General features: G+C 38.0%; 1 protein-coding gene across 2 annotated transcripts in view; it reads left to right on the top strand.

Annotated features, from left to right (window-relative positions):
* The window catches only part of SNCAIP (synuclein alpha interacting protein), a gene marked incomplete at its 5' end in the record, with an annotated part of 53,880 nt that extends 36,841 nt beyond the window's left edge, over positions 1-17,039 (top strand). Inside the window, 4 exons of one of the 2 annotated variants that reach the window (XM_084305806.1) lie at positions 6,106-6,198; positions 8,713-9,779; positions 11,308-11,354; positions 16,759-17,039. In XM_084305806.1, coding sequence (XP_084161932.1) covers positions 6,106-6,198; positions 8,713-9,779; positions 11,308-11,354; positions 16,759-16,917 — 1,366 coding nt within the window. In that variant the 3' untranslated portion in view covers positions 16,918-17,039. Of the gene's footprint in view, positions 1-6,105; positions 6,199-8,712; positions 9,780-11,307; positions 11,355-11,505; positions 11,577-16,758 lie in introns of both variants that reach the window. The other variant, XM_084305807.1, reaches the window with a different exon arrangement.
* Between the last annotated feature and the right edge of the window lie 1,433 nt (positions 17,040-18,472).

The following is an 18,472-nucleotide window of genomic DNA, read 5'->3' as shown; positions in this document are numbered from 1 at the left end:
GCAATGAGGCAGGAGAGGGGCTTGGAGTGTAGATGAACCTGGGAGTGAAGCTGAACCTGGAATGGCGGAGGATAGGAGTTTTATATGCTTGTCTTTTTTGTTTGTTTGTTTATTTGTTTCCCAATACCTGAATCAATAATTAAAAATACATGTTGATTGGCAATAAATTTCCCAAGTCCAGTCTGTTTTACCTGTGATGATAACTGGTAAGTGATCTCCCTGGGTTTCTCTCAACCCATGAACCTTTTCACTTTTGTTCTTCCTATTTTCTACCCTTGTCCTACTGAGGGGGTGAGGGGGAAGGGAATAAGGAACTGGATATGTGGGTGCTTAGTTGCCAGCCAGAGCCAACATGCCACAGTGATACAGTTTTTATTAGAATAATAAAATATAAAATAAACTAGATAAAACTATTTTATTATAATCAACTCTCTGTTTTATCCTGTTTTTAGAGAGAGTGTGTAGTAGTAGTCCTTTGTCTTTGCAGAATAACTTACTGCACTTAAAGTATGCTTTTTATGTTTATGCCTCAAAGCTTTTATGCTATAAAGGCATTTTCTCTTCAATAAATCATCAGTCTTGTTTTACATTTATACTCTTGTAAACACAAACAGTGAATTCAGGAGTATCATAATTTTCATAATTTTACTTTCTGGCACTGTGTTCACTAGGCTTTTTGAAATAACAGGTGTTTTGTTGTTTGTTCATTTGCTAAGGAACACTAAAATATACAGATCAACTGATATAAAGAAGAAGAAAAAAATGTATTTCCTGAATAGCCTGCATTAACGCCTGAGTCATCTCAATATCTAATGATTTGTTTTCCCCATAACTCAATAGGAAAACAAACAACAAGCACAGGAAGTAGCAATGGCAACCATGGATTCTCCATGTTTCAGTCTCTTCAGTGCTCACTCAGTACGTGATACGTGTTACCTCTCATATGGAAAATAAACCTCTTATGTCAGATAGCAGGCTATTTACCCCCATAGACACAGTGTGGTTCTGACTTTCCTGACAAAAGCATTATCATTTTTCCAAGCATCCCCTCTGTCCTCCCACAGTCTACATGCACAGGAAGTCATTTAAATGATTCTTATCTGACTCCTGATGTGTTCCTTTGCTTGTCTCAGCTGGAGTTAAATCTGCTTCCCTTCAGCAGCCTATTTTTTCAGGCTTCTTATTTACATCCAGTAAGTGCCACAGCAGCTTTTTCTTCCTCTTCTACAAACACAAAGAGACGTGAATCTGCTGTGCTACCCTGCTACAGTTTACTGAGTCAGTGAAACACTCTATTTTCTGCTTGAAAGCAGAGGTACTGCATGGCTGTTTGGGCTGCATTCTTCAAGCTGTGAGTAGGCTCCTAAAGAAGCACTGCACCATGTTTAGAGGCCTGTTCTCAGGAGTCAGGGGAGATGATGGAAGAAGACTTTTACCATCGGTAGAGGATGTTTAAAAATCCAAGTACAGCGTGAAGCATGTGGCTGGGGCAGTTTCTTCACCTTCTCAAGGAACCTTACCTGTAACATAGCAAAGGAATTCATTGGTTGCAACAGCTCTGGAGAAACCAAAAGCATCAGATTAAAGTCCAGTTTACAGTCCAAGTCACTTTAAACTTCTTTTATGTGGGAAAGGTTCCCACAGCTGTGCTGGCTTTGCTATATTTTCTCCACCTACTTCTGCTGGTGTTAATTGTTTTAGATACAGCTGGATCATGATGAATCACTTGAACGGAAGGGTAGTAGTATCAACACACCAAGTGCTTATCTGCTGCTTTGCAACTTTCTCTCAGCTGCTGTAAACATGAGCTGATCATGAAAGCTGCTTTTATTCTGGGCTTCTTATCAACCAGAGCCTCTCTCTGCTATGTGCTCAACCACAGGAAGACTGGAATGGTTGACATTGTGCAAGAACAGCAGCACAGAAACTGTCTCAGACTGACACCTAGCAAGACCTATCTTCAAAAGTCTGAATCCAAAGAACAAACCTTCTTTTATTCTCTTCTGAGCTGTTCCAGTCAAGACCACACAGAGTAGTTCTAGACAGAAATTATCCCAATCCTTCACAAGCTTTGGAGCCATTCCTGAAAAGAAGGCAGAAAACAATAACATCACAGTCTGCCAGAGTTTTCACATCTTGCAGCTCTTCGATCCAAAGCAGTTCAGATTAAAGATACAAACATGAGAAGATAACAAAACCATCTAAGTTGGATCGAAGTCTTCATTCAGAAGGAAAAGCCTTGATATTTGAAAGAAGGAAATAAGTTTTAACTAGAAATTGTCCATCAAATCATTACAAGGGGATTAACTGAGATTGCCCCCAAAGAGCAAAGGAACCAAAAAGTCCTTTCCATAGCTAAAACAGGAAAGCAGACCACAAAAAAATAATAATAACAATAGTAAATAACAATAATAAATCAATGAATAAATAAATGAAATGCCATTACTAACTTGAAAATAAAATCTTTTATTTGCATCTTTTGTTAACTGTAGAGGTTTGGTCAAACCAGTAAGATTTTCTGAAGGAGAATACCCAATGTTGTCACAAGTTTTTCACAAATCCTATCAAAATACTGGTTTTCATTTTGCTTTCCAACATCTCTGCAGGCCTTACAATCTTACTTATTCTCTCACTGATTTCATGAGTCTATAAAAATGTCAGCTGCTAAAGTAGAAAATTTCTGCCTGCACAAGTGTATGGTTTCTATCACTGATGACTATAGCCGTAATGACTTGTATTGTTTGGGCTTTCCTGGCCTGAAGAGACCAGGTCAGAACCAATGACATAAAATTAATGCTTGCCTAGGCTTCTTTTGCAATGCTGTTTGATGACAGACCTGGATTCCTGAAGGGTCTATGAAAGGGTCTTCCTGTGTTTATGGACCTGGATTTACAAATCAAATAATGAATCAGACACTTACTAATAACTTACTGATACACTATCAAGCCAAAATCTCTGACAAGGCAAAGGTCAAAGCACACCATGAGACAAAAGAAGGTGAGAAAAGGTTGAATGCTCTCTGTTGACAACACTTTTCTGTGTTCTGTAGACAAAAGCCATACTTTTCCTGAAACTTCATAGGAATAGTTGTAAAAGTGATTGACAAAAAAATATTTTAGTGGTGGTAAAGTAAGGTGTGTACAAGTTGACGGGAGATTTTTGTGTGGTAATTCATGTTGTATAGAAGTATAATAACAGACGATATAAACTTTATAATGGTTGTCTGTTTTTGTTTGTTTGTTTTCTTTGGTTGTTTTTTTGTTTGTTTTAACTTAGTTAAGATGTTTTGGTTTTGCTATATAGGGTTGTCCTTGTTTGTTTTATTTGAAACAAAGGAGTAAAGCAACAAACCATGGAACCTTCATTAGAGCCTAATTCCTTAGCCTGTTCCCTGTTCAGTTACTGAATAACCTTGATTTCATTTGGAGGTAGATGTGGTCCACAGTTATTTAGGTATCCTAAAGTAAATAGAGCCTCTTACTGGGAGAAACTAAGTTTTCTGATTCTGAAACTGATTTTCAGTATTCCAAGGTAGTTGTGTAGTAATAATAAGGAGAAATGCTAAGCAAATAAGTGGACAGTAGAAGGCCTCACTGTTCCAAAATAAGGTGGAAGCTTGAGAAAAACAGGATGAGCAGTGTGAGAACAGTAAAACAAAGATCACATCTTCTCAAAACATAAGAAAGGAGAAATTAAATGGTTGGAAAAAAAGAAAAATTGTACATATATGGTATAGAGGAGAGTAGAGTAGCTTGTGAACCTGTAGTACTCAGCCAAAGAAGAAACAGGGGAGGTGATCAGGCGTTGGGTAATAGGGAATAAAAGGTTATGATTTGTTTACTAAAATGTGCTCCTGATTGACAGGACACCTGCCATTGCAATCGCAAAACATCTTCACAGAAAATCCTGTCTGAAGAAAATTATTTGAGATTTTTCTCACTTTACCTATAATGTTACAGTGGTCTTGTCTCCTGAATCAGCCCATTTTTAATACTTAGCAATATTGCTGTTCCAAGGAGCTGAGATCCCTTATTTTCAATGTTATCATAGATACATGTGTATGTTATACATCCTTAGGGATCCTACTGGCAAGATGTGTAGGTTTCCCTACTGTGAGGTATTTATTAACTAGCTGAACTGTGAAAATGGAGGAAACTTTAATTCTTTTATCACAATCAAATTTTTAAATGCAATGAGGATCTTAATCTGCAGAAGAGCTGTCAGACATTTCCATTAAAGCTAAAGGTTTAAGACATTAATTACATTATTTAGATATTCAGAAAATAGAAGTTGAAAAAATATAAAGGACAAGTAATCAGATAAACTGCATCACAATCAAATCTCAAATCAAAATTTCCCTATCTGTCAAAAGAGAGTGTCTCTGCAAAGAGTTGCAAGATAAGCCAGTGTTGACAGATGGTAGGAGTGATTTTAAAATAGTGTAAGGAAGTATGTAGGCAAGAGTAAGGAAGATGGAAAATTAAAGGAAGCCAAGATCTACCTAAAGCATGATTGTGCTGTAAAACATAATGGCAAGGCAGTATGTCAAGATCACTCTGTATTTCTCTAGTACTTTTAAGATTCATGTTGATATAAGTAAAACATTTAATTTTGTTAGCCCTGCAAGTACAAGCCCATAGTCTGAAAGTCATCTGGATTCTTTCTGGCTTTGACATTGCCAGTTATAAAGACTGCGTTTGGAACATAGTTAGATCTTCTGCTGTTGGTATGTGAGCTAGGAAAGAATCCAGCTCAGTGCTGGAGAACTGTGTTAGTTCTGCAGGTCTAATAAGAACAGAAGTACTGAAAACATATTACTTCTCCAGCAAGAGAAGTAGGGCTTGGAAGAAAAAGATAAGAAGTCACTTTCATATGTTCATTTTTTCTGATCAGGACCAGGGAATAAAAACAAATGTGCTGATTATATTCCAGGTGAAAGACAGTGTATATACGCTAATGAAAAGCTGGAAGTCTCTTCTTTTCCAGTAGTTTCCCAATAATTCTGTTTGTGCAGTGTTTAGAGGCACTGATTCCTACATATGTCACTAAACAAGATTGAATGTTATCTGTTTTGATAACAAGCTAAAAACATATTTTGATTTTAGAATAGAGGGTCAAAATTAGACAGGGGCAGGGACAGGGATAAGAACTTTTGTAACAAATTCATTTTGGTTGAACTTCTTGAAGATTTACAGTTTACTTATTAAACTAAATCCTATGGAAATAACCACGTTAGCAAGACAATAGAGAATGTTCTTACAGTTCTGTGGTAAATGGAGTTTCCAGTATGGATGTCACTTTCGTACCGCTGGTAATTTGCATCTACTACTCTAATTTTTTTTAACATTGGATTCTAAAATTATTTACAGAGTAATGTAGATCACAACACCACACTGAAAGTAATAGACTGCAGGATGTACAGCAGTACTGAATATAATGTGGGTGCAGAGCACAGGTAGGACTTTCAGGAAGGTTGGGCAGTAAGTAGATATGTTTTTATTGTACTCCCTTGGAATACGTAGCTCCATCCTGCAGCTGAGTAAACTTGGACTTGCCCTTCCCAGTAGTCAAAGACTCCTCCCTGAGTCCATTTGCAGGGAGAAAAGGAGAAAGCAGTTGTCTGAGCCATTGTCTGCTCAGCAAAGGCCATCCACCAAACATGGCAAGTGACTTCTTACTCTGTCCTTTTCCTTTCCACAAACAAACAAGAACCAAGTGGCCCTATTTTTGCTCTGATGGATCTTTGTTTCTGGAATATTACTTTCTGTGAGTGACTCAAATCCAGTGAACTGCTGCTTATGATCCCACTTTTGTCCTTATATGAAGTAAAATAAATAATCTTTCATAAAGGAACATCTTTATGTTGTACCTTTATATTGTACAGTGATCACAAAATGCCCTCAGGATTTCAGAGACAGCTTATAAAAGTACGGACTCTGCATATGTCATTATTTAAAATCTCCATCTTTATTTACTTTCTAAATTATAAGTTAACAAGGTTTCTCTGTGGAATGCACAGTTGAACAAATAGTATCATTTATCCTGTAGCTTACTAATGCTGACAGCTCTGAAATTCAAGGTAAACAGTCTTACATTTTCTTGCAGGCAGACATTAGAACGCGTGACATTACAGAACCAGCTCCAGCAGCTTTTAGAAGCCCAGCGGTCAGAGGGCAAGTCACTGCCCATGTCCTCAAGGTAATGTGACTGGAATTCTACTGTAGCATGGATTTACAGTTCGATGGTGTAACGCTTATCAGGAAAAGCTGTGACCTGTCAAATAGTAGATGTGTTCTGTCAAAGCAAATGTGTTTCTTTTACCTTGTGGGCTTGAAGCTGAGCTTTTAGAACTTGACAGTGTATAATACTGTATAAATATTGGACATTTTGAGTATGGTATTAATAGTCCCAGTTTCCCACCAGAGTAAAAATCAGATTTATAGTGGAATAGAATATATTTTGTATTAGATGAATTGCAGAGAATCCCAGAACCCCCTAGGAAAGTTGTAAAGTTTGACCTTATGGTGGTCCACCATACATTACTGCCAGCTGTGATTCATAAAGCCAGTTACCAGCAAAACCTGCTTTCAGATTAATAAGACTCCTTACACTTATTAAATCTTTTGCCTGCAGTAGCTTGTATAAAAAGTCAAAACTCCAGAAATTTTATATATTGTTTATACTCTGTCAGTGCAAGTCCTGGAAATAGATACAAAATGAGCAGCCTTAAAGAAGAGGAAAGAGGTCCTTCCAGTAGAGGCACATGTCTGGAGCCTATAGTCTCCTGACATTTCTCTCTGACTTTTGCCATAGATTTCCAATATGGTGCATGGTAATCAGGTAAGCACACAACTTCCCTCCAATAGCAATCTCAAGATGACATTGAAATAAATTAAGTAACTCATGTACAAATACAGCATGGTGTATCATGACCTTCTAATTCAGTTTCCTCTCTGGAAGATACATGCAGTGTTTCACAACATTTTTAGGGAATTAAATATATATTAAAACAGAAAGCCAGCACAAAACCTTCTTCCACTGGCATTGGTGGCCTGAACTTTGAGACATCATGTGTAGGAGCAGTGACTGCTTTCTGTTCTGTTTTTACAGAATCTCATGCACTGAGTAAGTACACCATGTCCGTGAAGTTCATGTCAGTGTTTCAGACAAGTTCAAACAGTTACAGCAGTAGATAAAGACACTGGGATTGGTGATGCATTTCTTTGAAAGAATTTTGGCTAGGAAAGGGCTGAAAAATCTGAACTCCTTCTGAAGTAGTTAAACCACACTGGAAAGAGTTGTTCTGTTCTTTTTTTTTTAATAGACTCATGGTCTTTGTATTCCATGTCTGCCAGCTCAGCAGGGGCAATGGGACCAAACGCTGTCTTCCAGCTCATTTGGTTTCTGTGATTTTTGCTGACTGGACTTCCCAAGTGGTCTTTCACCTGTGTGCTTGTGAGCACCAGGACTGTTTCACTTTCAGTATCAGATAAGATCAGGTGAGAGCAGACCTCTCATCATTCATTATTTCTGTAAAAGAGTAGGTTTCAACATCATTTTAGTTAAATGAGCAAGCCTGAAAATTATAAACTATTATTTTAAATTTGATTTCATAGTTGGCTACTACTTTTTCTTCCAACTATAAATCCCTTATGGATTTTATCATCTTCCAAGCAGCCAGAAGCTGATCTAAGAGAATGTAACCATCTTGATAGGATTATCTATTTTAGACATATGCATATTCTTCAGTGACTGTTTTGGTTTGCCTGTCTTCTGGCAGGGAGGAGAACTCAAAATGGATTGAAGATGAAATGGATAGTATATACACGTGAATTTTGTACACTGCCTATGGACTCAGCAGGGTAGAAGTTGCCTGCAAAAAAAAGAAACAGGATTTATAGAGTCACTGCCTTACACCAACCTTAATTTTGTCACTTTACCATTGCTTAGAGAAAAAGTTGCTTAAAATAAGAACTTGGATTATCAAGAGCTCTGACATATGTCATGGGGAAAGAAATAGCCTGTGTAATTTATGTTCTTTGCAAATGAGACTTAAGATAACTGTTTCATCACTATATAACATTTGGAGTTTTAAATTTAATTCGTCAATCTAATTGTTCTGAAATGAATCAATGTCACTGTTCACATGCTTTTCAGTATTTCATATCTGAGAAGGTTTTGAGTGTGAATGGATCTGATTTTTTATGAGGTCTTACATGGCTGTTACTAGTACCAGATGAAGTTTAGATTTATGAAATCATTGCTATCCAGAGAGATGATACCTTGTCCATATTTAGAATAACCTACTTTTGTATTATGATACGACTTCCAAGTAGGCATTTGTCCTTGTGGCTTTTTTTCACTTTCTAAACCATGTCAACTCCCACAAAGAGGAGACAGTAGTTTCTCAAAAGTTTTCCTGAGAAACTCATCTTTGGCATTGAAATAATGATCCTAAGTTTTTGTTTTAAGGAGTTTTCTTTGTAAAAGAAAGTAAAGAGGCTCAAATCCTCATTAGGAATGGAAGCAGGGTTGCATCCTTCTCTTTGTGTTCTTCACTGTAGCATCATAGTAATGAATTCCACGTGAGTAGCAAAAAAGAGGATAACTAACAATAAACTGAGACAGACTTGTAAACTGGAAATGGCAGTTTTGCATTTTATATGTGCATTAATTTGGCTGTGGTATTTCCTCCTCTTTTTTTTTTTTAAGCTCGCCATCATCCCCTGCCTCTGGCAAACCCCAGTGGAAACCATCTGAAGCAGATGAATTGTCTCCACCAAAAAGTAAATTGAACACCCAAGATGGGATTCAGATTCTTGGCAGCTTGGGAACTTCTAGTCGCACTCGAGCCAAGATAAAAGATGAGGACTCAGATAAAATCTTGCGCCAGTTGTTGGGAAAGGAAATCTCTGAAAATGTCTGCACGCAGGAAAAGCTGACTTTGGAATTTCAGGATGCTCATGCATCCTCCAAGAACGTGAAGAAGATTTTGCCAGAGAAAAGGGAGCTGAAGTTAGCCAGACTGAGGCAGCTTATGCAGAGGTCTCTCAGTGAGTCTGACACGGACTCAGCTATTTCTGAGGACCATAAGAACACCCCTGTGAAAAGAACTGACAAGCCAAGGCCTCAGCCCATAGTGGAAAGTGTTGAGAGCACAGAGAGTTTGCACCTGATGATTAAGAAACACACTTCAGCAGCAGGACGCCGCTTTCCTTTTGGCACCAGAGCTTCTAAGTCAGTGGATGGCCACAGTCCTTCCCCTACTTCAGAGAGCAGTGATCCAGATAATGAAGCCCAGTATCAGTCTGGTACTGTACCTCAGAGCCAGTTTTGTGGAGACAGCTCTCCGTCCAGCACAGACAGTGCCACTGCTCAAAAGGTTGCCACAAGCCCTAAGAGTGCTCTCAAGTCTCCATCTTCAAAGCGCAGAACCTCCCAGAATTTGAAACTCAGAGTAACTTTCGAGGAGCCAGTGGTGCAGGTGGAGCTAGCAGAGTCAGAACTAAATGAGGAAAAGGACAAAGATCGGGGCAAAGCACTCTTGCGGGCTCCACCCAGCACTGGGGAACCAGCAGGAGACCAGCTAAAAAGGCCTTTTGGAACCTTTAGATCCATAATGGAGACGCTGAGTGGTAACCAAAATAACAACAACAACTGCCAAACAGCAAACCTGATCAAAACCTCATCGACGCTGCCTTTTACGTCATTAGGAAGGAAGACAGCAGACAGCAAGGGAAATCCAGCAGCTTTCACAAAAGGAAGAAACAAGCCAGTGAGTGCACTGAAAGGAGGAAGGGCCCTTTTTTCTTTTATTTTTTTTCTCTTTTCTTTTAAAGTAATGAATGTTTGACATCTTCTTCTTCCTATCTTTCTATAGCAAAAGGATATACGCATGTAATTTATTTGAGCAATAGAAAGCCAGTCCACTGTTTTAATCTTTGAAGGCTTTCTCGGGGAATGGTAGACATTGCTAGTCCATCCTTTTAGTGCATGCATTCTGTGTTGAAAGCTCTCTACAGAGACATGATTCATCTGGAAATGATGTTTAATGTTGCTCTGAGTGACAAGTCATAAAAAGAGAATTCCATACTTGAATCCTTGGTATTTTCTGAGGAGTAAATTCCTGAAGGACTCGTCTGTTTTTGTCCAGTAGGCATGACTGACAAGGCCGACAGGATAAAAGTAAGTGTCAAAATATAAAGAGTAAAAATAGCAGAAGGGGTTCTCCCTGCTTCTGTTGCATTTACTGCCATCCTCTAAGTATCTAAGTTGCCAGTACCCACCCTCTCCTCAGAGCACATGGTCTTCTCTTTGCAGAGTGTATGTTTGGTCTGTAGCAAAACGTACTGGGTCCAGATCATCCCCTCTCTGTGAAGAACAGAATTCCCTTTTGTGGATCACAGCAGAAAAAGGAACATGTCCATCTAGTAGGCTGGCTCTCTTGCTCAAAAGAAGGGAGAAATATACTTGAACTAATGTGTCTTCCAAGAGAAAGAAAGAGGTATTGAATGAGAGAGACAGGTAGAAAATAGTGTGAGCATAGTGTGTGTGTGGAACAGAAAGAAGTTTGGATATCTGGAGATATAATAAAGGGTTGAGTGAAAGAGAACAGTAGATCATTTAATCTTCTGTGAAAGACAGGGTGAAAGGGGAGGAGTGGATGGAAAGACATTAGGCAAAAGGATAATTTCAAGATAAAAAAAAGAGAAAGAACATAAAACAGACTATGTGTAGGAGGAGGAATAGTGAATTATATACTGCAAAAAGTATGACGAGGTAATGGAAGAAAAACACAGGAAAATCTTAAGCACAGAGCAGGCAAAATGAGTATGGAAAAATCAGAAAGAGAGAACTGGGAAATAGTAAGCAGTCCGTATTAATGGGTACTGCTAAAACACTGTGATATTAGAACATGAAATGAAATTAAGAAGATCTAATGGGCCAAATTAAAGTGGAAGTTGATTTATTAAGGTTTAGTCAGAATCACAGTATGGACTGCTGATTTCAGCCTTTAAAGACACGCTGTCTAATCAAAGTGCTGATTTACCATGGAAACATTTTCATAACCCAATGGCACTTTATTTTTTTTTTTAAAGGGTGGTTCAGATTTTTTAGTGATAGAGGAAAAGACAATATTTCTTCAAAGATGTTCTGATAGATTGCAAGCTTATGAGTGTTTTTTATAGTTCCAGAACAAGTTTAAGGATTTAGATGAGGTAATTCTAACAGTATTGTTGCTTGCACTGTAACATGCATGTTATCTGTGAAAAGGTCATGTCTGCATGTCATTGTTATGAACATCAGAACACGGAAGGTATGCATTTTGGTATCAGCCCAAAGAGCCACAACTTGTATCTTGAAGAGGTAACAGATTCAGACCTTTTACTAACTTAAAAAGAAATCTGTTAAAATGTTACCATGGCTATTTTGATAGTGTTCCGTGTTATGCATGTGATAAGCTCAGTGCATGTTTCTAACTGATTTGATGTTGTACTTCCTTAGGGGCCTTACTGCAGCCACACCAGTTTTTCCTCTAGCACATTGAATGAAGAACATCTGTGTAACTATGCTTGGTATGTGCATGGTGATATTTAGCATCTCTGTCACTTTGTCTTCTCAAATTGCATGTATTTGCTAACATTATTCATAACTGAAATAGTAGAATTGATTGATGTAGAAGCAGGGAAATACATGAGTAGATGAACATCTTGATTCCTAGAAAAGCAGAAATTTATGATGGATTTTTGCTGATGTCACCATTGAACTGGCTACAAGATTTCAATTCCAAGTGAGTATAAAAAGTAGTCATAAATCCACCAGGGAGTATAGTTCACTTTGGCTGAGTATTCAGCCTCTGTTGAATGGAAGTGAAGTACCAGATGAGAATGGAAATTAAATTTCCTCTCACGAGGAGACCAGAAATGCCACAGTTCATCTCTAAATGGAGAGTACAGAGAACATGAGGCTTAATACTGCACTTTAAGTCTAGTGCTCTCCCGTTTTTACAGATTTTTCTTACTGTCCTTCAAACTTTGACATTAAGTCTGTTTTTAAAAGATAACTTTGACTCATTTGAACTGCTTAATGACGACGTATTCCAGGAAGACTAAAAAGGCAGATAGAGACAAGTTCCTCAAGGTCTGTAAAAGCAATGTGGAAAAAAACATTTGATAAAATGTATGTTCATTGTAAAAGCAAATGCTTTGTAAAGTTTACCTGTCATTGCTTTTCAACTGGTAAGTTCGAAATGTGATGATATGGGTTTTTTTTGGTTAGTTGGTTGATTTTTTGTTTGTTTGTTTGTTTTGTTTTGTTTTTGTTAAACTGAGATGTAAATCCTAGAATCATTAAGGTTGGAAAAAACCTCCAAGATCATCTGGTCCAACCACCCCCCTACCACCAATGTCACCCACTAAATCACATCCCTAAGCACCACGTCCAACCTCTCCTTGAACACTCACAGAGACGGTGACTCCACCATCTCCCTGGACAACCCGTTCCAATGCCTGACTGCTCTTTCTGAGCAGAAATGTCTCCTTATTTCCAACCTGAACCTCCCCTGGTGCAACTTGAGGCCATTCCCTCTGGTCCTATCATTGGTTATCTATGAGAAGAGGCTGACCCCCAGCTCCCCACACCTTTCAGGCAGTTGCAGAGAGCAATGAGGTCTCCCCTGAACCTCCTCTTCTCCAGACTAAACAGCCCCAGTTCCCTCAGCTGATCCTCACAGAACTTGTGCTCCAGGCCCTTCACCAGCCTTGTAGCCCTGCTCTGGACTTGCTCCAGGCATGTCCAGAGAAGGCATGTCTATGTAGTGAGGGGCCCAAAACTGAGCACAGCAGGCCAGGTGCAGCCTCACCAGAGCAGAGTACAGGGGGACGATCACCTCTCTGCTTCTGCTGGCTACAGCATTCCTGATACAAATCCTTTCATTGGGCCTGGAACTGTTTGTTATTCACACCAAAGTTACACATTTCAAGATCCTTCTGGGAAAACTATATATTAGTCATCCTGCAGTTCAGGAGCCTAAATTTCTTTCAAATTACTTTTTTCTAAATGTTTAATATTATTTTTTGTTCACTTGTTTTCTAATGCCAGGATCTTCCCATATTTAAAATGTCAATTCCAGTAACGCAAAGGAAAGTCTTCTTTTTTCTGAAATCATTGGCAAAGTGTATGTGAAACAAAGAACTGTAAAGTTTCCAAGAAGTTTCATTCTGTCTTGGAAACAGGGAAATTCCAGTGTAGAAAGCTGCCTGTACAGCAGCAGTTTGAGGTAACATCAGCGGGCAGTCTCCGGTCAAAATGCCCAGCTGTGTGTCCAGTCCTGGAGTAATGAAACAGCCATTAATCGCACACTTATGTTAGAGCCATCTCATGGATTTAGCTGGTTGCTGTAATTTGCTGTTGCCTTGTGTAAACGCTCTTGTGTGAGAAGTCCCTGGCAGGGTGGCATTTCCCCTGAGGCAGTAAAAGATGGTGCAGGTCTGGCTGCAGCTACTAGAGTCTCATGAGGACTGAGCTCTCACATCTCACCATCCACATGGGCACTGCTGATCCATGCACCATGTCCTGAAGCTGCTGTCCTTTTTCATGCTCTCATGGCAGTGGAGCATGTGAAAAATCAGAGCAGGAAACAAGGAGAAGAATGCACTTGGAGCAGAGCTTGAATGGGCTGTTACTGTACAGAGTAGGACAGAAGTGGGCAAATTGTATGCCAGATTAAGTGGCATGAGATTTACAAATTTCATGCAATATATTGTGCTTTTCACAAACCAGAACACAGGTATCTGGTCTCTCAAGAATTTCTGAGCCAACCCTTGATGTACATTTCAGCATGTGTTGTGATTTTTGAAAGGGCACAATGTGTGCCTGTCATTAGTCCACTGCATGCTGCTGTCTAGCCTGTGAAACTTAATTAATGGAAAATCATCACCATCAGGTGTGCTGTGTGTCTCTGTACATAGTCTGAACTCTTCCCTGGGTGTTCTGGGGAGGCTGTGTGATTACTGTTTCAGAGCAGTTTTGGAAAAATAACCTTTCTGGAAAACAATGCAGTCTTTGGTGTTTTAAACCTGTGTAGATAGTTTTATTCAGGGGCGCAGTCCTAAACCCATTTTAACTCTAGACCTTTATATAAGGGATAGTATTAGAATCTTCTCAAATCTGAAATCATTATACAAAATTTACCTGGAGTCAAATGACATTCTTTTCCACCCATTTCCTGTGATTTTTCTTCAGCTTCTATTGCATTTTTTTATTGTTTCATTAAAATACCCAGGTACATCCGGGCTGTGTAGTTTATATTTTCATATTGGTTACAGCTTAATCATAGAGAACTTTATTAAATTTCCTAGGGTCCTTATAAAATTTCAGACACATTATTTTTCTTAAGGTTCTAGCATAAATTTCAGATGTGTGGGCTATCTTGGGATATTTTTTCCCCTGTTGGAAAGATCAGCTAGTTTCTTGTGTATTACAATTCCAAGCAAATGCTTGTAGTTTTATCCGTCTTTCATGTAGGCCAATGAACTGTTCTTCCCCACACTTTAACTCATCTGAGATCTGCAGAACATTAAAGTAAGCACTAACTCACCGTATCAATACAAAGCCCTGTATTAGCTGCAGCTATCAACAGCTAAAATTGCTTCATACATCAGGGGCAATCAGCAGAATCTACCATCAGGTTTCTGTCAGATAGTAAACTGGGCATGCCTCTAAAATAGTAAGTGCCTCTAACCTAACAGATTTCCCACTGCCAGATACAGTGCGGGATAAATTGCAGCTTCATCCCAAATATGTGCTCTAGAAAAAGGATGTTTATCTGTATGTCTAATAAAACAGTTTTGAGTCAAACTAATACAATATAAAATCAATATAGAAATAATTTAGGTCTTGTTCCACAGAATTTACTGTTGTTCTCTTGTGAACTGTTATGATTATATATTGGTGCCTGTTGCATGAAGGGATGTTGGATAGTTCTGGGGATATTTCTGTTCCTACAGGCTCCAGAAGATACCAGAAATTTGGTTACTAGTTAGTAATATTACTAGTTAGTGATATAGTAATATTAGTAATATTACTAATAGCAATATGCATAATATTAGTAATATTGGTAATAGTAATATTAATAATATTAGTAATATTACTAGTTAGTAATATAAATGTGACCCTCTTTAAGATCACAGTGCAACCGTAGAATGGCAGAGTGAGGTCTTGAAATGCCTGGCTGCCTCTAAATGTGGGGACACAGTGTCTGTCACCACTGCAAACCCAAGCTGATTCAGTAGTTAATTGATCCAAATTATCTTAGCCTTAGAAAGCATCACTTCATAAAACTCCATATTTAACACTAAATGTATTTCTGACAAGTGTAACACATGCTAAGTGCCAAGACTTTATGGCAAAGAGTTAAGTGCTCCTCCTCCTCTCAGTCCTGCAAATTCTGCCTCCCCTAATTCTGTTCTAAGTCTTTTGCTCTTATGTTGGGTATGTAAGCCACAATATGTGTGGTGAATGCAGGGGACTCAAAGTAAAATGCTCCCTTCTACCCTCTTACCAGCATCTGCAAGGGTAGTCCCTCAGAAGGTCAGCCACTGCTGAATCCTGAAGTAACCAGAAGGATACCTAAGCATACTAAGAATCAGCCTTTTGGGGATGTTTGGTTCTTTGTAGTGATAGTAGACTGGAATAAATGAGAGTGAAATTCTGGTTTGCAAGAATCAGACTCACAGATCTGTAAGCCTAAAACAAAAATTGTATTTATTTATTTATTTATTTATTGCTGTTTGCTGTGGATTTTTAACCATCAGGATCTGTTCTTTGCAGCTACCAACCAGCTAGTCGTGATTATTGTAGGAGTTTCACCATTCAGCAGTAGTAACTAAAAATGAAAGCTTTCTGTGAAAGTTGCTGTGGGCTGGATGCTTAATCCAAAATTCTTCATCTTAAAGGTTAATTGACAGGAAGGGGAACCATCTGGGGATTCAGAATAAAGGCATATGAAAGGAACTGAAGAAACTTAACATTGCAAATGTTTAATGTTTAGTTTTTCTACCTTCAATTGGAAAGTAACATTTGGGTCAAATATAGACAGGTTTCTTTAATTAAATTTTACATAATGTGGAAAATAAGACATATTATAGAGAAACAATCCTTATCTATGCATTTGGTAAAAGTCTTAACCCTTACGATTAAGATATTACCTAATGACAATGTCCAATAAGGTATGGTGCCTGTCTTAGAAAGAAGCATAGTCCTTATCATTTTTCCTATTGCATGTGCCACCATCTTCTCCTGAAGTAGACACATAAAGTAAGTCCAGTGAACTACCTTGTGAAAATGCTTATTTCTCTCTGATGATTTTCGATGGAATCTAAAAGATTCCCTTTCAGGTAGAGTCAGGAACAAGCAGGATAAGTGTGATGGTTGTGGTAGTTGATCTTTTTATCACTGCAGTACTGTATTCTAAAGGATTTAGGGCATTTGGGACATTCTATCCATTATTACCAAAAATTTTTGACAATTTATTAATTATTGCTGTGTTTTTAAAAAAATTTCTAATCTTTTTATTGCTTTCCAGTTTTGATTGCAGAATAGGAACTATGGGAAAGTCAGTAGCAATCTACAGTATTAAGAAGTAATGTATGTAGTATCTGTGTAGAGAAATAAGTCCAAAGAAAAAGAGTAATTCAGACTTCAAAACTTGCAAATCAGATAAAACAGGGTAAATAAACACAAGACAAATCCCTTTAGTTGTCACTGTTACCAAGAGTAATTTTCTTCTTTTTCTCTCCAGGCATGATGACATCAGTAAGAAAAGCCAGAAATCCTACAGTCAAAAGAGTTCTGAAGAGCCAGAGCTGCAGGAATTTTTCCTCTAAACCACATCTCACGATGTCTCACTTTGTTTGAAATGCCTGAAATAAATCCTTTTGAAACACTAATACGAGACATATCCCTCACCAGCAAAACAGCAGCTGTTAGGATGCCTTAATTCGTAGCAGTTAGACCATATACAAGACTTTTTTTATGATATGTGTGTATATGTAACTTGTTTGTAAGCTGTACTGTGTAAAGGCATGGGTGAGCAAAAGTAACAATTTGAAAATTGTTATGACACAGGCAACCTCCAAATGTTTGTTGGGCCACAGAGCACGTTTTGTACTTTGTCTTTTGCATGGATATATTGTCATATATCTTTAGTTCCCTTTGTCAATGAAATATACTATCAAAGTTTCATCCAGGACTCTGCCTGCTCAGCTTTTCAATGAGACTGAGGCAAAAGCATTGATTTTTTTCAAGTAAGTTTTGTCTGTTGTTATTTCTACTTTTGTAAAAAGGAAATAAAACAGTGTTAATAGGACACACTGAGTGCAAATACTTCTCATATTTAACTCTTCTAAGCTTCAAGTGTTTTGTTTCTCTTTTCCATGTTCATTTGATAAGAAGGCAATGTCCAATATCAGAATTTCGGTACAGTCAGTTGAGTCAAGAATTGCTTGAATGTTCAATGGTTCTTTTCAATTTTAAAACACATAGATTATTTTTTTAATGCAATTTTAAATTACAGTTTACTGTTAACAAGCCAAACACTGGCAATTTGCTCAAGTCTGTTCAAATCACCAGGTGATCTGCTAAGACTCTGACCGTACGTTTTCAAAGTTGTTATGATCCTTGTACTAAATGCACTTGGAACCTTTGAGAGAAAGTGAATCTTCAGTGGCTTACTGAATTCACTTTGTTTCTCGTAAACTACAGTACTTTCTATAGATGTGTCACATACAGCATGGCATCCAAAAGCAGACTAGGAGGCAATCTTCACTTGAAGCATTTATTTATACCAAACAATTAGGTATGTATTTGTTTTATTTATATTGAGCCATTTCCATTTTGAAGACTGCTATGGCTTGATGAGAAAGATCCAGATACATGAGGATTTCTTTTAATGATTGTTATAATAAAACATATGGAAGACAGAGAAAGCTTGCCAAAGACATTTTTTCAAAAATGTTCCACAGAAGATGTACCACAATGCTGAAATTATGCAAATTAATTTCCTACAATTTCATAACTTGTCAGTGAATAATGTGGGCACCCAATAGGATTTTGATTATGGGAGTTACTTTTTTTTTTTTTTTTTTTTCAGTTTTTCTTGCCTGTTCTTTGCTGTGCACACCTTAACCTTTCGGCTTCCATTCCATGAAAATAGTTAAGAGGCATCCTGAATATGATTCATGTGAGCTTTTTTAGATGCCAGCACCTTCCTACTTACTGCAGGGGAAGTGGAGGTAGTAGAGCTGTTGGAAGAGTTACTTAGTAGTTGGATACCTATAATTAAGTGATATGAATGTACTTACTTGGTTCACTCTTCGGAGTGATGTCATGTTTGGCCATACAGCTGCCATACACCAAGATGACCGAATGCCCCAGACACCCTACTTAGGGGCTTTGGATAAGCACAGAATAC

Source organism: Netta rufina, assembly GCF_964035555.1.
Source record: "Netta rufina genome assembly, chromosome: Z".
NCBI lineage: Eukaryota > Metazoa > Chordata > Aves > Anseriformes > Anatidae > Netta > Netta rufina.
This window is presented reverse-complemented; position numbering and strand designations above follow the sequence as displayed.